General features: G+C 41.8%; 1 protein-coding gene across 9 annotated transcripts in view; it reads right to left on the reverse strand.

The window, feature by feature from the left end:
• Positions 1-6,823: 6,823 nt before the first annotated feature.
• Positions 6,824-25,391, reverse strand: part of LOC142589514 (sodium-independent sulfate anion transporter-like) — a 562,847-nt gene continuing 544,279 nt past the window's right edge. For 7 of the 9 annotated variants that reach the window (XR_012829867.1, XR_012829863.1, XR_012829866.1 and 4 more), the window contains one exon: positions 6,824-10,905. Coding sequence is in view for 2 of the 9 variants with exons in the window: in XM_075700919.1 (XP_075557034.1) it covers positions 10,781-10,905 (125 nt within the window). In the remaining 7 variants the exon portion in view is untranslated. The remainder of the gene's footprint in view (positions 10,906-25,391) is intronic. The other 2 variants (XR_012829865.1, XM_075700921.1) reach the window with 1 other exon arrangement.

Below are 25,391 nucleotides of genomic sequence, written 5' to 3' on the forward strand. Positions count from 1 at the left end.
AGACGTACGTGATCGGTCTGCACGGTCGAGCCACTTGTTGGCGCAGAGCTTAACCAGCCAAGGAAAGCGCTAATATTGCTCTAACCATGTCTTATTATCATCATCATCAGCCTGGTTACGCCCACTGCAGGGCAGAGGCCTCTCCCATACTTCTCCAACTACCCCGGTCATGTGCTAATTGTGGCCATGTTGTCCCTGCAAATTCCTTAACCTCATCCGCCCACCTAACTTTCTGCCGCCCCCAACTACGCTTCCCTTCCCTGGGAATCCAGTCCGTAACCCTTAATGACCACCGGTTATCTTCCCTCCTCATTACATGTCCTGCCCACGCCCATTTTTTTCTCTTGATTTCAACTAAGGTGTCATTAACTCGCGTTTGTTCCCTCACCCAATCTGCTCTTTTCTTATACCTTAACGTTACACCCATCATTCTTCTTTTCATAGCTCGTTGCGTCGTCCTCAATTTAAGTAGAACCCTTTTCGTAAGCCTCCAGGTTTTTGCCCCGTACGTGAGTACAGGTAAGACACAGCTGTTATACACTTTTCTCTTGAGAGATAATGGCAACCTGCTGTTCATGATCTGAGAATGCCTGCCAAACGCACCCCAGCCCATTCTTATTCTTCTGATTACTTCAGTCTCATGATCCGGATCCGCGGTCACTACCTGCCCTAAGTAGATGTATTCCCCTACCACTTCCAATGCCTCGCTATCTATCGTAAACTGCTGTTCTCTTACGAGACTGTTAAACATTACTTTAGTTTTCCGCAGATTAATGTTTACGCCCACCCTTCTGCTTTGCCTCTCCAGCTCAGTGAGCATGCATTGCAATTGGTCCCCTGAGTTACTAAGCAAGGCAATATCATCCGCGAATCGCAAGTTACTAAGGTATTCTCCATTAACTCTTATCCCCAATTCTTCCCAATCCAGGTCTCTGAATACTTCCTGTAAGCACGCTGTGAATCTGAGTCTGTGAGTCTCTGAGTCTGTGAAGGAGTAAGTTTACCTAGATCAATTAATCACGGGGAACCCTGATCATGACAAGGAAATTCATAGAAGAATAAAAATGGGTTGCATCGCATACGGCAGACATTGTCAGTTCCTGAATGGAAGCTTACCATTATCATTGAAAAGGAAGGTGTACGATCAGTTCGTTTTACCAGTGCCGACATATGGGGCAGAGACTTGGGAGACTGACAAAGAAGCTTGAGAACAAGTTAAGGACCGTTCAAAGAGCGATGGAACAAATATTGATAGGCATAATGTTAAGAGACAGAAAGAGCGGTTTGGATCAGAGAGCAAACGGGTATAGCCGACATTCTAATTGACATTAACAGAAAAAAATGGAGCTGGGCGGGTCATGTAATGCGCCGGTTAAATAACCGTTGGACCATTAGGGTTACAGAATGGGTACTGAGAAGAGGGAAACGCAGTCGAGGACGGCAGACAAGGTGGAATGATGAAATTAGGAAATTCACGGGCGCTAGTTGGAATTTGTTGGCGCAGGACAGGGATAATTGGAGATCGCAGGGAGGGGCTTTCGTCCAGCAGTGTAGATAAAACAGGCTGATGACGATGAAATATTTTAACTTTAAAACAACTTTAATGCGCGGCTATGTTCTTTTTTTTTTATGGGGTTTAACGTGCCAAAACCACTTTGATTATGAGGCACGCCGTAGTGGAGGACTCCGGAAATTTCGACCACCTGGGGTTCTTTAACGTGCACCTAAATCTAAGTACACGGGTGTTTTCGCATTTCGCCTCCATCGAAATGCGGCCGCCGCGGCCGGGATTCGATCCCGCAACCTCGTGCTCAGCAGCCCAACACCATAGCCACTGAGCAACCACGGCGGGTGGCTATGTTATTTGAACAGAATATATGTTACTTTTTACTCCCCTTCTCATGTTCATTTTAAACTGCGCTAACAGAGCAAGCTGGGCGAGTTGGTGACTGAACATATATATTCCTAGGGGTGAGCAGCGCAACCCGGACAAACGACGCATCGTGTACTTCCTTGTGTCTTTTGTCCAGGTCGCGCTGCCCACCCCTAGGAATATGTTAAACTGCGCGCCTCCTCTGCAGGCTGGAAGTCGCAGCATGCTATTAATGTGGCGCCAGATTTGAACAGGCAAACGTGCGTGCTTCAACATCTGCGTAGAAAATATACGATGAATTGCTTTCCGCGCGCTCTATTTCTGGTGATGATTATGTTACAAGAGGTTTCATATGCCCTATCAACGCAGCTATACCCTCACATTTTCCTAATTATGCCGACAACTTCCACGCTTACAAAATTGTGTGCCCTCCCCCCCCCCCCACGCTCACTATGTATTGGCGAGCTCCTCCCCCCCTTTCCCCTCCAAATCGTTGAGGCTTCCCTGGATCCTCCCTGGCAATGCCTTCGAAATTTCGACACTTTTTGTAATTGTCTTCACAATGGCTAGAAGCTTACGGTTTGGAGATATCAAGTGTAGCCATCTTGAAGATGTCTAAACTATAGCTTGACATAGCTCTAGCTACTTCTAGCCTGCTCAAGCTGTATCATGCAAGCTAGTAGCCAACTTTTGGTTCCTAGGATGGGTCAGTTGCTTTCAATGACGCTGCATGACATTTCGGAAGCGAGAGCAGGCAATTTTTCACTGTGTTTGACAGTCAATTGTAAATTTCCTGCTACATGCAGTGCAGTAATATTTGACTGCGATGGCGTAGAGGTAGAGCATGATGTTCTGAACCCTCCCTCCTTGCTGAAGCGTTTTAACAAGTACTTCTGCTCTGTACTCACTTCAAAAGATGATAGTACTGTCGTAAAACGCTCGGACAAGAATCTTTCCGGCAACGATATTGTTATCACGAAAGAAGCTATAATTGCTGCCTTGCTAAAACTAGACGACAAAAAGTCACCGGGTCGGCATAAGATTCCAAACGCTTTTCTTGAACGTTATTCTGAGTGGGAGGCATGCTTTCTCGGAAAGCTTTTTTCGTTATCGCTTCATAGCGGTATTATACCTACTAACTGGCTGATGGCAAGGGTAAATCCAATTTTCAAATCTGGAAGCAAGCTTGCCATTGGGAATTATCGCCCGATTTCTATTACATGCACACTCTGCAAGGTCCTGGAACACATAATTGCTAAGGAGTTAGTTCAGTACATAGAAAAAGAATTCTTTTCTACAGTAAGCAGCATGGCTTTCGAAGAAGTCTATCAACTGTGACCCAACTGTTTGAAACTATCCACAGCTTTGCTGAGGCAGTCAACTCGAAAGCGCAAGTTGACGTAATTTCAAATTATATGTCAAAGGCATTTGATAAGGTCTGTCAGAGGAAGCTGATAAGCAAGCTTTATGACTTGGCGTCAACGAACAAATTATTAATTTGATTCAAGCGTACTTGTCAAATAGGCTGCAATTTGTTGAAATTAATGGTCAACACTCCCAAAGTTTACCGGTTTCTTCTGGTGTACCGCAAGGGTCTGTATTGGGGCCGATATTATTCTTGATTTATATTAATGATATAATCGAGAATATAGATACTAGTGTTGAGGTTCGTTTATTTGCGGACGATTGTACATTGTACTGACCAGTGAAATCAACAGATGATCAAAATTACTGCATAAATCCTTGGAAGTAATCCACAATTGGTGCTCCAAAGAAGATGGAAATTAATTTTGAAAAGACCGCATGTATGACCGTCTCGAACAAGAAAATTCCACTGTGTTTTAAGTACTTTGTAGGCAACAAACAAATAGCCCGCACGACAAAACTAATGTATTTTGGTGTCACCATCTCAAATAACCTCAATTGGAAGGATCATGTAAGTAACACATGTGGATCTGCTCAGCGAAAACTTGGATTTTTGAAAAGAAAATTGGTGCATGCAACGCCTGCAGTTAAACTTAAGGCATATACAGCCACTGTACGCCCTTCTTTGGAATATACTAGTGTTATATGCGATCCTCGCCAGCAATATCAGATTAACCAACTTGAATGCATTCAGAGACTTACAGTACGGCTTATATTTTCAGCGTATCGCAAAACACAGTCCGTAACCACTTTGCTCGCAAGGGCAAATTTATCGACACTGGCAACACGCAGAAAAATCGCACGACTGAAGTTTTTGTACCAGCTCTCTACTAATAAATTTAACTTAGATCAGTCGCGCTATTTGTTACGTCCTGGCAGTCTCTCTCCCCGTGTGAATCACCCTTATGTTTTTATGCTTTACAATGCCAGAATTGATGTTTTTAAATATTCTCCACTTGTTAAGACAATTGAAGACTGGAATGCCCTTGATGTACAGATTTTCGATGACACAATGACTGTACAATCATTTGAACGGAAGCTGCAAATGTACCTCTCGTGATGTATTTATTTAGTTTCATTGCTTGAAGTGTTGACAAAATGTGCCAATCCTCCCACCCTGTACCAGCCCGAAAAGGGCTAACAGTATTCGAAATAAATAAATAATAAATAAATAAATAAAATAAGAAGGAAACAGAAGGAAGCGAAAAAGAAAATGGTAAAGCCCATTCCAAGTTGAGTCGAACATTTTCAAATACAAATGAAAAAGGAAATGCATACAGAAGTAAATATTTTCGAATATGAGCTATTTCTATGGACTGATAGCACGCTCATCGGTATGAGGCCTGAACTTTGTCACAACTAAGATTCTCTCTCAGCAGCTGGAAAGTCAACCTCAACTGTTCTGACATACTCTCAGCCCGTACACAATATCTCAGTGTTGGGTTTCACTGCTTTAAAGAGTTTATGTTGGTTTGTATGAGGGACATCTGCATCTCGGCGTCAGCCAACACTTTGTTTTTTGAGCTCAAGCTCCTTCAAAGAGGCGGCGGCACGCTTCCTTTCCCGTTAATTCCTTAGTGCGTTGGTCCTTTCCGTTCTCATCCTCCTTCCACCACGCGTTCACCCCATGGACCATTTGAAGAATCCTCTTGGTCAGTTGTACAGCGAACGTCCGATTTTTCGGACTCCCTAGGGACCGCGAAAACATCAGAAAAAAAAAATGAATGCATGTCTTTACCTGCCCTTAAGGGCTCAAATTGCCGCAAGCGCATCCGAAAATGCTCCTAAGGCCTGCCAGTACACTTATTAGGCATATCGGTGCTCGTACTGTGACAGGAGACGGGGGTGCACACGTGTATAATTAAGGAATACATATTGTGTCCCGTGACAATTGCCCCTTCTCACGCTTGTTATGCTTCACCGCGTCACACTGCTGTACAGAGGCGAAGTTAACTTTCGGAGACTGGCATTACGCAACGCGCTGTGCTTTGCGAGCTTCGAAGCCAATCGCGAGGATTACAAAGGCGGAGTCGGTGCCATTGCTGACAGCGGGGAATTATTTTAATGAAAGACATGGCACCGCACGGCAATGAGCTTAATAGCGAACGTAGAAGCAGCTAGGCCTAACGTTGCCGCGGTGGTGGCTACGGCTGCCAGCGGATCTGCGTGCGAGAGTGCTGGTTAGAGGAGGCGAGATAAGCAAAATGGCGGCGGTGGTGGCTTTGATTATAGTGTACTAGAATAATGTCCTATTCTAGTACACTATAGCTTTGATTAATGCCATTTCAGACCTGCAGTCAGGGCAATATACATTGACTATATGGAGTACGTGATGGTGCCGCGAAGCTGTGCGAATTATCGGGCGTCTGGAAAATAGGTCGTTAACTACTCTGGCAATACCTCGTGCCGATGACACGGCGTCAATGACGATTCGTTGCGATTCCTCTGTTACTGGAGCCAGCACTAACACGACTTTCGTTCCCTTTCAATAAAATTACAGCTAATTTTCCCCAATAGAAGCACAAGTTCCCTGAGTTTTCTCTGAGTATTTCCAGACTATTTAAATTCCCTGAGAATTCCCGGTTTTCCCGGTTGGTAGACACCCTGTAATTAGACGACTTGCTTCAATTCTTACGCTTGAATTAATTTTCACTCTTTCAGTTATAAAGTTGGTCTAATTTTCATAACTGGTCTAATTACCTCGAGGCATTTTGAAATGAACGTCGTCCTGGTAAACTCAATACGCGGGAAATCGCTTAACTGTTGCATCTTCCCTACCTTAAGACATTTTTAACACATTTTCTGGAACATCTTAAAGATTTAGCGCGGGCAATGGAACACGCATGTACTGCAATGAGTACGAAGTTTCCTCAAAAGGTCTTGTCGCCGAACCGCTAGTCCACGTCGCAGACTGGATTGTTTGCGCTGGTTACACGTATATACGTTTCTTAAAGATTCGGCATAGCTCCCCCCCCCCCAACACTATAGAAATTAAATTTATTAAACTTCAAAACCCGAATTTATCAGTGTGGCAGCGAACAGATGCAATGGCAAAATGTATTTGGGTATTTAGCAACGCCATTATGTTTCTTACCTTTGCTAAAGCCATCTGCAAAAGTCCCTCATTAAACCTTTTCAACATAGAAAACTATACAGTCACTCGGTTATGATGGTCAATGTACCAGTCAACATAATTAAAAAAAATTCTGGGCTTTTACTTGCCAAAATCACGACTTAATTATGAGGCATGCCATAGTGGAGGGTTCCGGCTTAACTTTGACCACCTGGGGCTCTTTAACGTGCACCCAATGCACGTTACATGGGCTTTCCCCCCGTTAAAATGCGGCCTCCGTGGCCGGGACTCGATCTCGTGCTTAGCAGCTCAACGCCACAGCGACTAGGCTACCACGGCGCGTCGAGTCTACTTAATTGATTTCGTTACTGCACAAAGTCGAAACAAATCGTCTCACTACTTCATTGTGCAGCCAACTCGACTTCTCTAATTTGAACTCTCCAAGCTCCAAGTTCATGTATAAATATAGCTTTTATTGCTTCAAGAATAACAGGAGACTAGCAGGTGCACTCAATTAATAGAGCACACGAAATTGATTGTCATATGCGACACCACTGTTCAAGATTTGCACAATAACATGCGTACAGTAGGCTAGTACGTTTCAAGACATCAGCCAGCAAGGATGATTTACGTGATCTTCTTGGAAGAAAGGGCCACTGTTAAGGTTGCCAATGAAAAGCCTGTGGAATAAAGGAAAGCAAGAGAAACCAGCACAGCCACGCATGAAGTAACCAGGTAGCAGTCATCTAGATTTAGACAATTATCAAAGTCTATGGCACATCAATTTTCATGCTATCTACACAATATTTCAAAGCAGAGATAGAGTGTCTCCTGTACATGTGTGACAGTCACAATTTACATGCATCATTATAACAGCCAGTTTCACAGGAAAGCTTGGCTGTACAGAATGAAAACAGACAAATTCATGATCCCAGTCATTGGCATATGGTTAAAGAGACATCTTGTGTTCCCATCCTCATTGTAAGTAGACTGCATGTTACAAATAGAAGTCTTTCATACACAGCACAAATAACAAGGTATTATTTACTAACTTAAACGATCACTCAGAAGGAATGTGGTTAAAAAACAGCACAGCTGTCGACACAATGTAATGGCCTCCACTGCGAAGAAAATGTGGCAAAAATGTAATGGCCACCAGTGCTGCGATAACAGACCATACTTACAACTCTGCTGAGCAACAGTGCTGCACTATAAACTCTACTGCACATCAGCCCATCACAGCTTATTATATGAAATGGCAGCGCTTGACAAAAGCAAAAAGAAAAGCATTAGACAACAAGTTATGCCAAGCAAACAATTATGCCTCATGGAATGGCTAAAACAAAGGAAACAAAATTAATTGAGAAACTCCATTCCTACAGCTAATAGAACAAAGATTAAAGGTGTAGCGAAAGGACTTGGTGCTGCCTACTTTGAGTAAAAGTGAATGCATACCAGACTAAATTAACAAAGCACAAAATAGGTTCACAAGTGACCACATTACACTTGATCTCTCCTAAACTTAACAAGCAAAGAACGCATACGGGATGATCATTTTTAAGTTTACCGGAATTTTTAAAAATCACCTATGGCAGATCGCATAATTGTTGTCCTTTAGCTGGATTATTCGAAAAGGTGGACATTACTAGCACGAGAAACCTAAGCGCATATTCAGATGATAAATAAAAATTCAAGATTAATTTAATTACATTATGGCACATACTGCAATTTACTAATTGTAGCTGGTGAACTTGCAAGACAACCACTTGGAATGGATCACTATAGCTACACCATTTTCGAGATATTATTTCCCAATGTGTTGGACAAAATATGGATGTTCCAGTTACTTTTGTGCTTCAATGCATAAAAAGGTGTTTTGTTAAAATTTAATTAGAACAACAGCGCATTTTTATGGCGAGTATGACGGTGCCCGTCTCCAAACTGGTGTCATTATGGAAAGTAATTTCAAGTGGATATGCCTTGCAACCTCAGCAGCTACAATTAGTAAATTGCAATAGTGCCATAATGTAATTGATTGGGAACGTAATTAGTAAAATTTAAAAAAATTATTCGGATATGTGTTTAGAATTCTGGTGCAGTGATGTACACTTTTCTGATAATTCTGCTTAAGGACTAGAATTAGGTTACCTGCAACAGGCAATTTTTGAAAATTCAGGAAAACCTAAAATGATCACTCCATATAAAAGTGATTACAGAGTGTAACCAGTGCTTTTTATGCATCCCTGAAAACAACAAGCGAAATGCACAGTGGCAAAAAAAAAGGAAAAGCAGTTTGAACTTGGTGGACGGTAAAAACAAGGTTACAGCTCCAACACACCAGAGGAGATTACTTTCTCAAGACTAATTCGTTAAAGTAGTGGTTGCACTTGGCTTCAGCCTGGTGTCGCCACTGTAGAACCACTTCCAAAAATGTGTCCTCTGTGTTCCACAAAAGAAAATACCATGCTAACAATGTCTCACTGAGTCTGTACAATGCAGTGGAAGCTACGGGTGCAATCAGCCAACCAGAAGCAAGAACCGCCTGCATGTCGCAGAGAAAAAATGACTTGTACACTGTACACAACTCGGTGATTCTTCCATAAAAGCATTCCATACAAAAAGATTAGTGGCAGGCATTGGACAATTCCTTCTGGTCTGACTTAGGATACACAGCCAGAGCAGAACACGACCAGGCACAAATAAAATGGGCACAAAGTGCTGTGTGTGTCCAGTTTAAACTAGAAACGGCACTTCTAGTGTGTAGTTTATTTGTCTGTGCCCAGTTACATTCTGCATTGTACCATGAAAATAAGCTTGCCCCAAACCCCAACCTCCTGGATCACATCCCTGCTTGTTGGAACATGACCTGAAGCTTTATTTGCACTGCACAGATTTGGTAACATAGAGTATAGCCCTCGTGAAAGCAATGTAAGGAACATATACATATTTACAAAGCAGTGAAATATCACCACAGCACAAGGCACCAATAAATGTATTCTGCACGGGGAAGCAAACAACAGCATTTGCTGACTAGGCAGTCCCTTGAGCTCTGGCACAGGTAAGACAATGTGGATAATGGCTCTGTGCATAAAAAGTGTGCCCATGCATTGGCCCTTTGAATGGGATGTGAAGAATAGATTAAAGGCGCGCACACATGAATGGAAAAAAACAGCCTTACTTTGAAGTACAGAACTACTTTGCGGTGTTTTTAGTTTCAGCACACAAGCATCTTCATAGCATCATCTTAATGACCCATCATGCTCAATTTTTGTGAGGAAGTGGAATGGCCAGAAGAGAAAGCCTCCTTCTCAGAAAGCATGAGTGATGTATATGCCATATCTCAGTGAAAAGATGCATAGCATTCGGCACACAAGCATTGGGTCCACTATCAACTTAACGAAGTTTCTAGCAGTTATCAGTACAAAAGAAAAACAGGCACCTTGATGGCGATTTCTTGGAGGTATTACAAGCAAATGCTGAGTGCCTCATTCAAATATCGTCTGGATGTGACAAGAAAAAGCGGGGCTCTTAAATCAGTTCTGTGCCGTTCCACAGATGTGTGTTTTTTTTTTTCACATGAATTGATATTATTGAGTATGCTCCCTTCCCCCACATTCCACATTTTTGTGCCAATAAAAACATACTAATTGCTTGCTCAACCAACACTTAATTATTGTTTGTACCATTCTAACTTCAATGTGAAACGTATTGATACTAATTAATGAACAGTCAACAAAACACATAGTGGGGCTAGTTGGTGATGCATTTTTCTTTATTATAATGGCGCATCATAGCCTTGGTTGCTTTTGCGCCATGAAGCCTTACATAACTATGTTTCTTAAGAAAGTAAGCCAGCATTACTTTACTTGTTTTGATGAGGACACAGAAAGACATGACAGGATGGATGCTGACAGGACAGCACCCATCCTGTGATGCCTTTCTGTGTCCTTGCCAAAAAAAGTAGCACTAAATTACATTCTTAAGCAAAAAAAAAATATTACTTAGCAGATTGCATGCGAAATTTAATCTATTAGAGGTAATGTGTCAGTAATGCATCAGTAAAGTTAAGAGCTATGTATTCAGGAATTGAAAGCATAGAAACTGGTCAGCACTTACCGAAGGAGAAAATAATATGTTTAGGATCCCTGAAGTACAGTTTCACTGTAAAACTACCTTACAAAACATACTAAGTGGTAAGAACAGTTACACACGAATTCAGTCGCTGTCATACCCACATCGGATTGTGCAAAGTTGTTAGCTTAGCTGGTATTGTCCCAGCACGAAAACTTCTCAAGAAGGCACTTTCACAAATGCGGGGACAGATTCCAGGCGTGACTGTCAGTGGCGGACGCATGATCCTTAGGCACCTATAATAGAAGGTAATAGCAAAAACTCCTGCAGGCAGTGTCTTAGGACTCAGCATCGGGAGGCATCGAGTTATTGAGTGCGTCGCCCCACATGGCTGGAGGAGAATGCTCAGATGAAGAGCCATTGCCCAGCGTTGAGGATGCACCCTTCCACTGTGACATGCAGTCTATGGCACCAAAATAAAAGGAAACAAAAAGAAAATTTTGTAAACTAAATAAAAACAAATAGATAATGAGGCACAGCACAAGTGCAGGTGCACCAGAAATATATTAACGCATGCAGGTGTCTAGGTGCACATGCCTCTGTAACACACACGGTGCAGTGTTAGTTACTGTAAGAACAGCTAGTGACAAAAAAAAAAAAAAAAATATCTCACATCAGTTTGAAGCATTTCATGATTTCAATTCACTACTTTTTGGTGTTCTAATATCTGTGCATAGCTTAATGATTCATGATAAATGACCAAGAAAAGACTTCAGAAACATTTATTTGCTCATATCATTATCTACAAGCTAGGGACTTCTAAATATTCAATATTTTGAATACGAATAAAATAGTCCTTGTATTCCATTTGACAATTCACTATTCAAAAATAAGGAATAACAACACTTGTAGGAGTGTCAGTGAAAAAGGACTGATCCAAGCAGGAACTATCCTTAATGATTCTGCTGCAAGACAGCTGCAGATGCTGTGGAGAGGCTCCCCCAAAGAACAGATAGAGAACCCAACTTCTGTAAAATCCTTTCCAGTCATTCTGTAATAATGCCTCCCATTTAGGTAGCCTATGAATTTGTTGTCTAAATTTAGGCAAAGCAATTTTTTTTTACATGGTCAATCTCACCCAGGTTCCATCTCTTTAAACAGCACTCAGTGCTGTAGTATTATATGTGACTCCTTCAATGAAAACAACACTATGTGCATCTGGTGACATGCTGTCCCCTTGTTCTATACTGTCATTGTCACAGTACACAAGATAACTGAAGGGAGCTGTAGAAGGCCCTCAGCTGGCTGCATGTCCAGTTGTGAATGACATTATGTGTCCTTATCAAATAATGCAAATAAGTTTTTTTACCAGATGGGCTCCCGTTCAAACTTTATATTTCACATTGTGTAGAAATGACAAAATATCCAATATTTTATTCCATATTCAATGGTCTCTTTTTCTAAATGTTCATAATCGATTAATAAATTTCACTGTTCGAACAGCTTTTCCACATAAGTTATTACTTCTGCAGGAAGTGATCTGAAGACGAAACTTTTGTAATTTCTAATAAAACTTCTTGGGCAAGTTAGTTCAATTTAGAAGATAGAAAGCACGTTTAATGAGAAATCCTTGCAGGCCATCAACAAAAAAATTCAACCAAACTAAAGTCAGTTTAGCAAAAGTTGAAGAATGGGGTTGCGTAAAACTGGCCAAACAAATCTTGAATCACTAACGGGACACTCTGGCTGCATTTTTTAGTGCGAAAACACACAAAATAGAGAACCTGTTTCAGTCTATTATAAGCGAGAAAGGGACGTGGCAATATCAGGTCAGTAGTTTTCTTCTAACAGCTCTTAATGCACTTAAGGTTAAGGACCCGTACCTCACTAAGAATTCTGACCAAATTCAGTTTTTTCGGCGTTGCAACAGTATGGGCTATGAATTTTCAGTGGTCATAGAGGACCTATTGTGTTCCTCGCTCTAGACTGTTTACTGCTGTGTTTGAATGCATTACTAACTATGACGAGGCTGCATTGGTGAGCAAAGTTGAAATGACAGTCAGATGTTTATGTCCCTATTGTAATTTTGTTTGAACACCTTTATTTATTTATTTATTTTCCTCAGGGCTTAAAAGAAGCATCATAGAGGGGAGGGGCTTTAGTATATCTGTACATATAAAATAAATACAAGGAGAAGTGAAGAACATAGTTATATCGCAAAGAAAATACAGCAACTACAGGTAAATGAGCACAAAAGTAACATAGCAAAAATGGACACTTAAAAATCAAGTAACAAGTATAGAAAAATAAAAACACGGAATAATAGCAATGAAAGAAAACGATAGCAATAGGCGACAACACGGTAGTGACGCCGTTTAGAAGTAGGTTTATAATTCGTTTGTTAGTGCTCTTCGAAAACAATCTATCTGTGATAGCGACTAGTAATGCAGGCAGGCGGTTCCACTCAAGACATGTTCTCGGCAAGAATGAGTATGAGTAGGTGACTGTGCGCTGCGCAGGTACATGAAGTTTGAAGCTACGATCGACACGTGCGGAGATATAAGATGCTGGGGTAATGTACCGGGACTTGAGCTCATGGTTATGATAGTAGATTTTGTGAAAGCGGGAGAGACGAGATAACTTTTTGCGGGAAGAGAGAAGGGGAAGGCCAAGAGCAAGTTTCATGTTAGCAACACTAGCAGTACGATGATAATTGTTAAGAATGAATCGGAGCGATCGATTTTGCACACTTTCAAGGATATTTATTAGAGCAGCATGCCCAGGGTCCCATATTGAGCATGCGTATTCAAGGTTAGGTCTGACATAAGTGACGTAAAGTTAATAATAATATTTGGGGTTTTACGTGCCAAAACCACTTTCTGATTATGAGGCACGCCGTAGTGGAGGACTCCGGAAATTTTGACCACCTGGGGTTCTTTAACGTGCACCTAAATCTAAGCACACAGGTGTTTTCGCATTTCGCCCCCATCGAAATGCGGCCGCCGTGGCCGGGATTCGATCCCACGACCTCGTGCTCAGCAGCCCAACACCATAGCCTCTGAGCAACCACGGCGGGTTGACGTAAAGTTGTTGTTTTAGTTTCGGTGGAGCTTAAGAAAAGTTATGTGTGAGATAACCAAGCATACGGTTAGCTTTCGACGTGATGTATTCAATGTGTCTTTTCCAAGAAAGATTGCTAGTAATATGCACACTGAGATATTTGTTAAAAAAATACTGGGTCAAGGGGGAAGAAAGAGGGTTAACCGAGGGGCCCGATTTTTATTAGTCATATCATAAGAAGCCAACAAACACTGACACCAAGGACAACATAGGGGAAATTACTTTTGCTTAATAAATGAAATAAAGAAACGATAAATTAATGGAAATTAAAGTGGATGAAAAAACAACTTGCCGCAGGTGGGAACCGAACCCACAACCTTCGCATTTCGCGTGCGATGCTCTACAAATTGAGCTACCGCAGCGCTGTTTCCCCATCCACTTTCTTGGGTATTTATGTGTCCTAGTAGAACCCCGGAAGTGTTAGCCAGCGCCACCACTCACAGACTTTGGCGGCGGATGTGGAACATCCTTTTTGCAGCGTATCATTAAGTACGTAAGCGGGGCAAGCTGACTGGTTACGGGAAACTCTCATTGTTTTGCATTTAGAAGTTTTTAGTTCCATTAGCCAAAGCTTGCACCATGCTGTAGTGTTATTGAGATCATGCTGGAGTGTTAAAAGTATCGTTAGTGCTTTCAATCTTGCGGTATACTATACACAGTCGCCAGCAAATAGACAAATGGAACTTGCGATTTGGTGAAGAAGAGAATTGATATAAATTTAAAAAAGTAAGGGTGCTAAAAAATAGCCTTGAGGTACTCCTGAACCGACCGGAACTTCAGGAGAATCATTATCATTAATGCTTACATATTGTGTACACTTAGAAACTCTCGAATCCAGTTGAAGACCAGGGGATCAATGTTTAGATGGCAGAGTTTTAGTAGGAGTAAGTGGTAGTAACTCTGTCGAAGGCTTTTGCAAAATCTAAAAATATACAGTCTATTATAAAGCCAGCATTTAGAAAGGTATGCAGATCGCTACAAAATATTAATAACTGCGTTTCACGTGAGAAGGACTTACGTAACCCATGTTGACTATTATGAAAAAACCTGTTTGATTACAAAAAGTTGACAAGATGGGAGAAAATGTGTTCAAATATTTTACATGGTACTGATATCACGGAAATAGGTCTGTAGTTGTGTGGGTTATGGGCGTCGCCGGACTTATGAAGTGGAATCGCCTTGACTTTTTTCCAGTCTCTTTATTAATTATTAAATTACGGGGTTTTACGTGCCAAAACCACTTTCTGATTATGAGGCACGCCGTAGTGGAGGGCTCCGGAAATTTCGACCACCTAGGGTTCTCTAACGTGCACCTAAATCTAAGCACACGGGTGTTTTCGCATTTCGCCCCCATCGAAATGCGGCCGCCGTGGCCGGGATTCGATCCCGTGACCTCGTGCACAGCAGCCCAACACCATAGCCACTGAGCAACCACGGCGGGTTTTTCCAGTCTCTGGGCAAGGAGCTATTGTTCAGTGATTTTGTAAAAATCAGGTTTAATGTAATGAAACTATATTTGGTAGTACCCTGCAAGAATGTGGGCGTAATGCTATCAATACCGCATAAAGAGGATATTTTTAGATTGTTAATAATGGAGCGGATACCAGATGAGTCGAGTAAAATCGGTTCCATTGGAAAGAAACTAGATGCTATGAATGATTGTGTCTTTGTGTCTTTTAATGAACACATTTACCTGCAGAAGAGAGGCATTTGTATCGGTTTGCACATTGTTCCAATTTTGTGACATATATTTATCTAGTACTATTGAGAATGCACTGCAACATGCTAACAGCTCACCTCTTCTTTTTAAAATGTTTAGGTACGTTCACTTGTTAATTCTTTTAGGACGGAACTGCCCAGTGGCTTATCAAAAAGAATGAATGAATGTGTGGTTTTTATTGGTGCAAGGGCCAGGTATGGCCAAAGAGCGCCATGCAAGTGTTAGTGATTTTGCAGTGGAGTGATGGGTTCTATGAAGTTGATGTGACGTGACTGTAAAGGGGCCTAAAATATACTCACTGTAAAGCGTGTAAAATGTACGCGTAATAAAATGATGGCGATGACAAATGACGTGTACTATGAGCATTAAGGTCCATTGCAATATAATGATACGATATAAAAAAATGCATAAGTTTCTAAATTCACTCTAACGAGCACCATGGTCTCGTTAGAGCCCTTGAGACACAAGGGCCTGGAGGCATGTGCTATATAAAACAACTATCACAGCGGTATTTTCTGGAAAGAGGATGCGCTACGAATTTATTGCGCTCATAACATGTAGGACAAACTCATTAAAAAAATTGAGGACTACTTTGGTGTTGAAAAATGGTTCTTTACCAAGAAACATAGCTGGGTGAAGAGGTATGCAATAACAATATGCAAGAGGAAAATGTTTCTTTCAGATTCGGCTTTGCGATACTCCAAGAGGGCGTGGAGGACGGTCAGCCTCTCACCACATCGACCACAGGTTGGCGGTTCATTTCCAGTAAGCAGAAAATTGTGAGTACCAAATGTGTGCCCTATTCTGATGCGGCAGTATAGGACATCTGTTCGCCGTGATTTTGTTGGGGAGTGCCAAAAACCTAACTGTGGCTTTATAACGTGCAGTTTATTGTTTATTTCTGCGTTCCACATGCTTTGCCAGTGTTGTCGCAGTTTCTTGCGCAAGAAAGGCTTCAGATCTGTGACAGGACAGCAGCTGTAGGAAAAGTGTCTAGTGATGTGAGTGATGTGGCCATTTTATCAGCCAGTACATTACCCTCGATACCTCTATGGCCAGGTACCCAGCATATTACTACATGTACATGCGATAGATAAATACTGCATAAGAGGGAGTAAAGTTCAATGAAAACAGGATTTTTAAGCTTTTGTAATGAAATGCACTGCACTTTTGTCGGAAAACAGCCGTGTTCATCGCATATGTAGTGTAAATGATCTGTCAATCTTCAAATAAGTTCTTCCTTGCTTGCACTAACGTCTAATTCATCATGGCTGACTCAGTTTTTACTCTTGACGAAGTGAAAGCTCTCATTGAGGAAAAACAACCCACTTTATCCTTAATACATTGGAAAATCCGCAGTATTCGTAGGCATCACGATGATCTCATCGCTCTTCTTTGCAGTCTTGATCATACGTTCTCTTTCGTATGCTTATCTGAAACGTGGTTATCATGTCATGACGGGAATCTATACGGTCTTTCAGGTTACACTCCTGAATATTGTCATCGTGAAGGTTATCGTAGTGGCGGTTCGGCCATTTTAGTAAAATCTTCATTGTCATATAAACGTCGCCATGATCTTTTTTTTCGTCATTCCCTCTGTGAATCAGTATGGCTAGAAGTAGAGTAATAACCTGCAGCTGCCTACCAAACGTAACATCATAATTGCATGCATTTATTGCTTACCTTCTTCCTCTTACATCGAATTTTGTAAAGAATTTGAGCAGTTACTAAACACAGTCACTGATGAAAACAAGGATATTGTGATATGTGGCGACATTAACATCAACATTATCAGCCCTGACAGTCAATGTTGCTCTGAGTACTTACGTACTTATCTTAGCTGCGGTCTCTCCTCACAAATTACAGCTCCAACGAGGTGTGAAATAGGCGGACCTAATACTTTAATTGACCATGTACTGTCTAGCATACCTACTGATCTTAGCACAGCTGGAATAGTGGAATATGCCGTAACAGACCATTACCCTATATTTTTTTGCATAGGTTCCGTAACGCCTTCTCAACCAGCAAAATATGTCAGGACTTTCTTTGATTCTAATAAATTCACTGGTATGATTCGTGCAATTGACTGGGCTGACGTGCTTGAAGAGCAATGTGGTGAAAGGGCTTTTGAATCTTTTTTTGCAAAAATATCTGAATGCTCTAACTTATGTACAAGTAACACTACGGTGACGCGGTGGTTTAGCTCGCCAAGAAAGCCTTGGATTAGTGATTCTTTATTGCGGTCCATTAAAAAAAGAGATAATCTTCGTAAGAAACTTAAAGTCCAGCCATTCAATAATGCGTTGCGATTGCGCTTCCACACATATTCAAATGTTCTAACAGCCACTTTAAATAATGTCAAGCGTAATTACTACGAAAATAAAATTAGAAAAAATGGAAGTGATACCAGACGAAACTGGCAGGTTATTAAAGAGTTCTTGAACATCAGTACAACTAAAAATCGTATATCGTGTATGAACCACAATTCTGCTAATATTACTGACCCTCAAGACATAGCTAATCTTTTCAGTGACCATTTTAGTATTGCAGACGGTAGTCAGCCTGATTCAACATTGCTTAGTTTTCCGCGCTGTTCTCATTCATTTTACCTGTTCCCCACAACATCGCTGGAAGTATGTAACATTATCAATTCTCTTAAAACAACCGGTCCGGGCCTCGACTTGATACGCCCCTCTAGCATTAAGCTTGTGTCTAACGAAATCTCACCTGTGTTAGCACATATAGTAAATAGACTATTTATAGATGGCAACTTTCCTAATCGCCTCAAGACGGGTAAAATAATCCCAGTATTTAAAAAAGGTGACCATAAGTGCACGAGTAATTATCGTTCTATCTGCATTTTGTCTTTCTTTAGTAAGGTCATCGAAAAACTTATACATAATCGCTTAACTAAATACTTATCCAAATTTAATCTTTTAACTCCTGATCAATTTGGTTTTCGTGACAATTTTTCAACTGAATTAGCGCTTATTACATTTACTGAGAGGGTCAAATTAGCCATCGATCAAGGCCTCTTAGTTGGTGCTCTCTTTATTGATTTCACCAAGGCGTTTGATACAATTAACCATCGTATTCTTTTAAGTAAACTTGAATCATATGGCATTTCTGGACCGCCTTTACAAATAATTCGCAACTACCTAATTGACCGACAATATATAGTCGAATTTAATGGTGTCTTGTCCTCATCAAAAACTGTAAATACAGGTGTCCCTCAGGGATCAATACTTGGGCCACTTTTATTTCTCATATTCATTAATGACTTGCCAGAAATATTAACACATGCGCACTGCCTTCTTTACGCTGATGACACCACCATTTTCGCATCTGATAAAAATTTATTTAATAATAATAATATTTGGGGTTTTACGTGCCAAAACCACTTTCTGATTATGAGGCACGCCGTAGTGGAGGACTCCGGAAATTTTGACCACCTGGGGTTCTTTAACGTGCACCTAAATCTAAGCACACGGGTGTTTTCGCATTTTGCCCCCATCGAAATGCGGCCGCCGTGGCCGGGATTCGATCCCGCGACCTCGTGCTCAGCAGCCCAACACCATAGCCACTGAGCAACCACGGCGGGTAAAAAATTTATTTGCATTGCAGGATAAACTTAACGCTGACCTAACGAATGTTCATTCATGGTGTGTAAAAAACAAGCTAACCATCAACCCATCTAAGACAACATTTATGGTATTCCATTCTTCAAAATCTTTGCACATTGACTCTATTGTAGTGTCTCTAAATAATAATGTATTTGCAAGATCCACGTCTACTAAATTTCTTGGTGTAGTACTAGATGAAAACCTAAAGTTCCAGTGCCATATTCAATCACTTATTCAAAAAATCTCATTTGGTATTCACATCATAATAAAAACTCGCTCTTTTTTCCAGCAAACCATTCTCATGTCTTTATATTACGCGTATATACACAGTCATCTCTCATACTGCCTGTCATCTTGGGGTAATACATACACCACACATCTTAATCAGTTAGAAGTTTTGCAAAAGCAGGCATTACGATTAATTGTATTCCAATCGCATACATCTCCCTCTGCTCCAATATTCCGTTCCCTAAATGTTTTACCTTTACGCATGTTATTCAATCATAAGCTGTCGCTACTTATGTTTCGTCTTATAAATACCGAGTTTAATATTCCAGGTTTTAGTCACTCTAGCCTCATCAATTATAACAACACAAGATTTTCAGCTCAACTCAATCTTCTTCTTCCAAAAGCAAGAACTAACTATGGGAAATTTACCGTCGCGTTTTCAGGCATTTCTGTTTGGAATTCTATACCATCTGACATGAAGACATCTACATTAATATCATTCAAGCGTAGAACGAAGGAGCATTTCATGAACACTTTATCTGACGCGTAGCATAATTTAACAAACCTAGAATTAATTAATATGTTGCTCACTTTAACATTACGCAATGTACTTTTCAATTACCGAGTTACTAAATTTTGCCTTAATTGATACTTCTCCTCGTTGTTAGCTTTACGTGCCATTTATCCTCGTTTGAATTGTTGCATGTTATTTTTAAGATTTCTTCAATTATTTTTCTTCTTTTTAACTCTGTGAATATACCTGTGATATTGTTAACAGATTTTTTTTTCTATCTTATCGTTTATTTCCGATGTAGAACCTGTATAATATATGACATGACTCACTGTTTGCCACGATCCTACTATCCCCTTTTCATGTTTTGTTAGGAGGTCCCCCCGACAGTTGTTACTTCGGGACCTCCGAATGTGTACTTATACCCATCTTGTATTTGTTTTGTCAAAAATAAATAAATATTGATTGATTGATTGATTAAAAATTAACGCCTTTACGAGACTTATCGAGTCTGTGTATACAATTGCTCTGTCGAGTTTTAATTTCTGTATTTGTTTTACTCCAGACAGTACTGCATAGGCTTCTGCAGTGAAGATACTTGTCTGCGGGTTCAATAAGTCAGACTTAGAAAGAGAGGGACCAACAGCAGCATAAGATACACCAGCATGTGATTTTGACGCATCTGTGTAGAATTTGGAGCAGCTGTACTTCGATTGAAGTTCATGGAAATGCATAGAGATTTCGAGCTCAGGTGGGTGCTTTGTGACCTCTACAAAGGATACGTCACAGTATATCACCTGCCACTCCCAGGGTGGTAATAGCTTAGCTGGAGGCATTAGGCGATGTTCGAGAACAGGGACATCCATTTCCATGCTAAGTTCTCTTGCGCGCAGTGAGAAAGGAAGTCTCATAGAGGGTTTATTATGACAAAGTGTTTCACACGTGAAGTTGTTAACAGTTTTGAAACACGGATGTTCTTTATTGGAGCGCACATTGAGAAAATAGGTAAAGCTGATGTACATTCTCTGATAATGTAGTGACCACTCGTCTGACTCTGCATATAGACTTTCGACTGGGCTTGTTCTAAATGCGCCAGTGGCCACGTGGATACCCAGATGATGAACGGGGTCTAACATCTTTAGTGCGCTCGGTGCGACAGAGTGATAAACCACGGCCCCATGGTCAAGTCGTGATCGAACTAGGCTCCTGTAAAGATTCAACAGGTACCTCCTGTCGCTACCTCATGTAGTGTGGGATAGAACTTTAAGCAAGTTCATGGTTTTTAGACATTTTTAAGACATTTTATGTGTGAAATGAAGGTGAGCCTGGAGTCAAGACTACCACCTAGAAATTTGTGCTCTTTGTTAAAGGGAATTTGTTGGCCACCCAGTTCTACACAGGGATCAGGTACCAGGCCTCTCTTTCTTGTGAAGGCGGGACAAAACAAGACACATAGGGACACACACAGCGCTAACTTCCAACCTTCTAACTAACTAACTAACTAACTAACTAACTAACTAACTAACTAACTAACTAACTAACTAACTAACTTTTTAGCTAAATTACGTCTTTTAATCGCACTACCGTACTCCCCTTGAAGATCCATTACCAACAAGCCCACATTGCAACCCTTGTGAAGAGAACAAAAGAACTTTTGTGCGGGTTGATTTTAAATCCATTTTGGTCTGCCCACTTGGACACCTTGTTTAGGCCCTGCTGTACCTGTCTTTCACACACTGTAAGGTTGCAGGATTTGAAACCTATCTGTATATCGTCTACGTAGATGGAATAAACAATGGCTGGTGGCAGTGAAGAACGAAGTGTGTTCATCTTAACGATAAAGAGAGTGCAGCTGAGCATGCCTCCCTGGGGTACACCAGTTTCCTGCGTAAAAGGATGTGACAGTGCATTACCGACTTTTACACGGAAGGTACGATTGGACAAATAGCTTTCAATTATTTTCAACATATTTCCACGGATGCCCATTCCTGACAAGTCTCGCAAGATCCCGTAATGCCATGTTGTGTCATATGCTTTCTCCATATTGAGGAATATCGAGAGGAAATACTGTTTGTGTACAAATGCATTTCGGATATATCCTTCCATGTGCACAAGAGGATCGGTTGTTGACCGCCCTTGTCTGAAGCCACACTGATAGGGATCGAGCATATTGTTGAGTTCAAGGAAATGAGTCTGCAATTAATCATTTTTTAACAAATTTAACACAGACAATTTGTAAGAGCTATCAGACGATAACTTGCTGCCAAGGAAGGGTCTTTCCCTGCTTTAGAACAGGAACCACAATCGCTTCTTTCCATGTAGATGGGAGGTATCCTGCAGCCCAAATAGTGTTGAAAAGTGTGAGTAGTTTAACTTGAGTGTCAGTATGTAAGTTTCTGATCATGTCATACACGACTCTGTCAGGTCCCGGTGCAGTGCTTTTGCATGTGTTCAAGGCAGCACTCAACTCGGCAATACTGAAAGGCCGGTTATAGGGTTCATTCTGTCTGGCTTTTCTTATGATTGGCTTACATTCTTCTATTTGTTTATATTTGAGAAAGGATTGGGAATAATGGATTGAGCTCGACACACGCTCAAAGTGCTCCCCAAGTGAATCTGCCTGGTCTTGCAGGGTATCGCCTTGTGTGTTTACCAAAGGGAGTGAATATGTTTGCCACCCTCTTATCCTATTAAGAGGACGACATCCTATTATCATCCTATTATTATTATAGTAGTTGATGCCCTATAAAAACTTCTGCCAACTCTCTCTTCTAGCCTGTCAGCGCATTCTCATGCCTTGGGACTTTACTTTCTTAAAGTTGATAAGATTCTCCGCAGTGGGAGAGGCGTGTAGCAACCCCCACGCTTTGTTCTGTTTCTTACGAGCGATCCTACATTCGTTGTTCCACCACAGGACACACCGTTTATATGCCAGGCCATTTCCTCCTGATATGCATTTAGATGCGGCATCTATTATGAAGGCTGTAAAATACTCCACAGTAGCATCAATTCCTAACGAGGACATGTCATCCCATGAGATACTAGTGAGAGTTCGGAATTTCTCCCAATCGGCTGTATCAATCTTCCACCTAGGAGCCTGTGGTGGATATTCGTTTTCTTTAGGTGTCCTTAGCAGTATGGGAAAGTGGTCGCTTCCGTAAGGATTGTGGGTAACTTCCCATTTGAGTTCAGGCAGTACAGACAGGGAAACAAGGCTAAGATCTATTGAAGAAAAGGTTCTGTTTGCAAGACAGTAATATGTGGGTTCCTTCTTATTCAGCAGACACGCACCGGACGAAAAAAAGAACTGTTCAACGAGACGACCTCGCGATTCGATATGGGAGTCTCCCCACAAGCTGCTGTGTGCATTGAAATCGCCAAGAACAACATAAGGTTCTCGCAATTGATCTATAAAGGACTGAAATTCATGTTTGTTTAATTGGTAATGCAGGGGTATGTAAAGCGAGCAGATGGTGATGAGTTTATTTAGGAGAACAACTCGAACCGCCACTGCTTCGAGAGATGTTTGTAGCTGCAAACGTTGACACGCTATGCTTTTATGAATAACAATGGCAACGCCATTGTTATTGCATCATCGCAATCTTTGCGAAACGTAACATACTGTAGGAGAAAGTTTGTGTGTTTCGATTTTAAGTGTGTTTCCTGTGAACACAGCACTTTTGGATTATGTTTGTGGATAAGTTCTTGTACATCATCAAGGTTTCTAAGAAGACCTCTGACATTCCATTGAATAATTTGTGTATCCATATTTAAAGTAAATTGGTGCTGTGTGTCCGGAAACGGAATTGATGCCTTAGATTACAGAACTCTTTCGAGGCCCTGTAACAAGGGTTTTGCCCTTTCTGAAGCGTTCGAGGGAGCCTCGCCGCTGCTTAGGCGATTGGTGCGCCTTGAGGATAGGTGTAGTGTCCATTGCCTCGTGTGAGGCGCCGGACACGTGCTCTTGCGAGCGAGAAGTTACCAGAGAGAGTCCCGCCTTAGAGGGCAAGACTCCTGCGCCCACCAGCCCGGAGGTCGATGGGGCTTCCCGAGGGATTTGGCTGCACCGGCTGTTGCCAGCACTGGAAGGGGCCGGGGAGGTTGGGGCAGTGTCGGCTGCGCCCACCTTCAGGGTCAATGGTTCTTTCTGTTGGGTTGGCGGAGCAGCGCCAGCTGCAACCACCTCGGGGGCAGATGGCGTAACTGCCGACTCACTGCTTGTGGGTCGGACAGCTGCCGGAAGTCTTTGTGTCGCTGCCCCCTGACGAGTCACATCGGCAAAAGAGTTCTTGGGCAGGTGGTATACCCGCCTGCGTGCCTCCTTGAAACTTATATTTTCCTTTACTTCAATTGTTACAATTTCTCTTTCTTTTTTCCTCGATGGGCTGGACCGCGAGTACGCAGCGTGCTCCCCATCACAGTTCACACAGTGGGGAGAGTTTTGACATTTTTCAGATAGGTGTTTGTAGGCGCTGCATTTCGCACAGGTCTGGCGGCCTCGGCAGTTCTGTGAGCTGTGGCCGAATCGCTGGCACTTGAAGCATCGTAGGGGATTTGGGATGTACGGTTTCAGTCGGATTTTCACATACCCTGTCTCAATAGTGTCGGGTAGGTTGCTTGAGCCAAATGTAAGTATTAGGTGCATGGTATTTATTTATTTTCCGTCACGTCTTATTTTAATTCTTTTAACATTGATCACATTCTGATCATTCCAACCCTCTAGAAGTTCAGCTTCAGACAATTCTAGCAGATCAGCATCCGATACAACGCCACGGGTAGTATTCATGGTACGGTGTGGGGTCACTGTGACTGGAACACCCCCAAAAGATACAAGTTTGGACAGTTTTTCATGTTGTTTCTGATCGCGGAGTTCTAGGATAAGATCACCACTAGCCATTTTTCTATGCTTAGTATCCGGTACCGAAAACTTCCATCAGAGATTTAGAGACAACGAAAGGTGAGATCATTCTCACCCTCTTCTCAGGCTTATCAGAGTGGATGACATGAAAGCGCGGAAAGTTCTGTGTACGATTGCCAAAAAACTTCATGACATCTTGGGTGCGCCCTCGTTTTTGAGGGCGATCAGGAAGTTTGGGGAAAGAAGTTTCCATGTAAATACATAAAAATTCGGCAACAGCGCCGACCGCCCATCACGGAGCCCAACGAGGGGATGCGGCAGAGCTTGTGTACAAGTCTGCACGATGCCAGTCGAACGCTGTCACTATAACCAAATATGGTGTACCCAAGGTAGGATAGCCACACAAGGTTAACCCTTGCCGCTGTGGAGAAAGGAAGTAAATGAAAGAGAGAAGAAGACGGGAAAGGTCAAAAAGTGAGAGATAAAGACGAAGATTTGAGGATAGAGAGACAGGAAAGGCGACTGCCGATTTCCCCCAGGCAAATTTCGCTTTCAATGTGACTCCATTCACTGGCAAATTCGCATCGTGCGCTCTCTTTACCCACGCAAGGAGAACGTCTTCTAGGTCTTTGTGCATAGCTGTGCGCATCCTTTTATGCTTCGGCGCAAACTCACCATCTTGCAGAGCACTGGTAATCCGCGCTTCGTCTTTCACAATACCACTCACGGTACTTTTCGCGATGCCGAACTTGCGCGCAATTTCAGTCTTTGAAAGCTGGCCGGTGCGAACTTCGTTCAAAACTTATTTTCTCATGAAGTTCAAGCGGCTTTTTCCTAGCTGTTGGCTGGCTTGCCATACTAGCAACACGACGAACAGGGCGCACACTAA

This window comes from Dermacentor variabilis, chromosome 8, assembly GCF_050947875.1.
Source record: "Dermacentor variabilis isolate Ectoservices chromosome 8, ASM5094787v1, whole genome shotgun sequence".
Classification (NCBI taxonomy): domain Eukaryota; kingdom Metazoa; phylum Arthropoda; class Arachnida; order Ixodida; family Ixodidae; genus Dermacentor; species Dermacentor variabilis.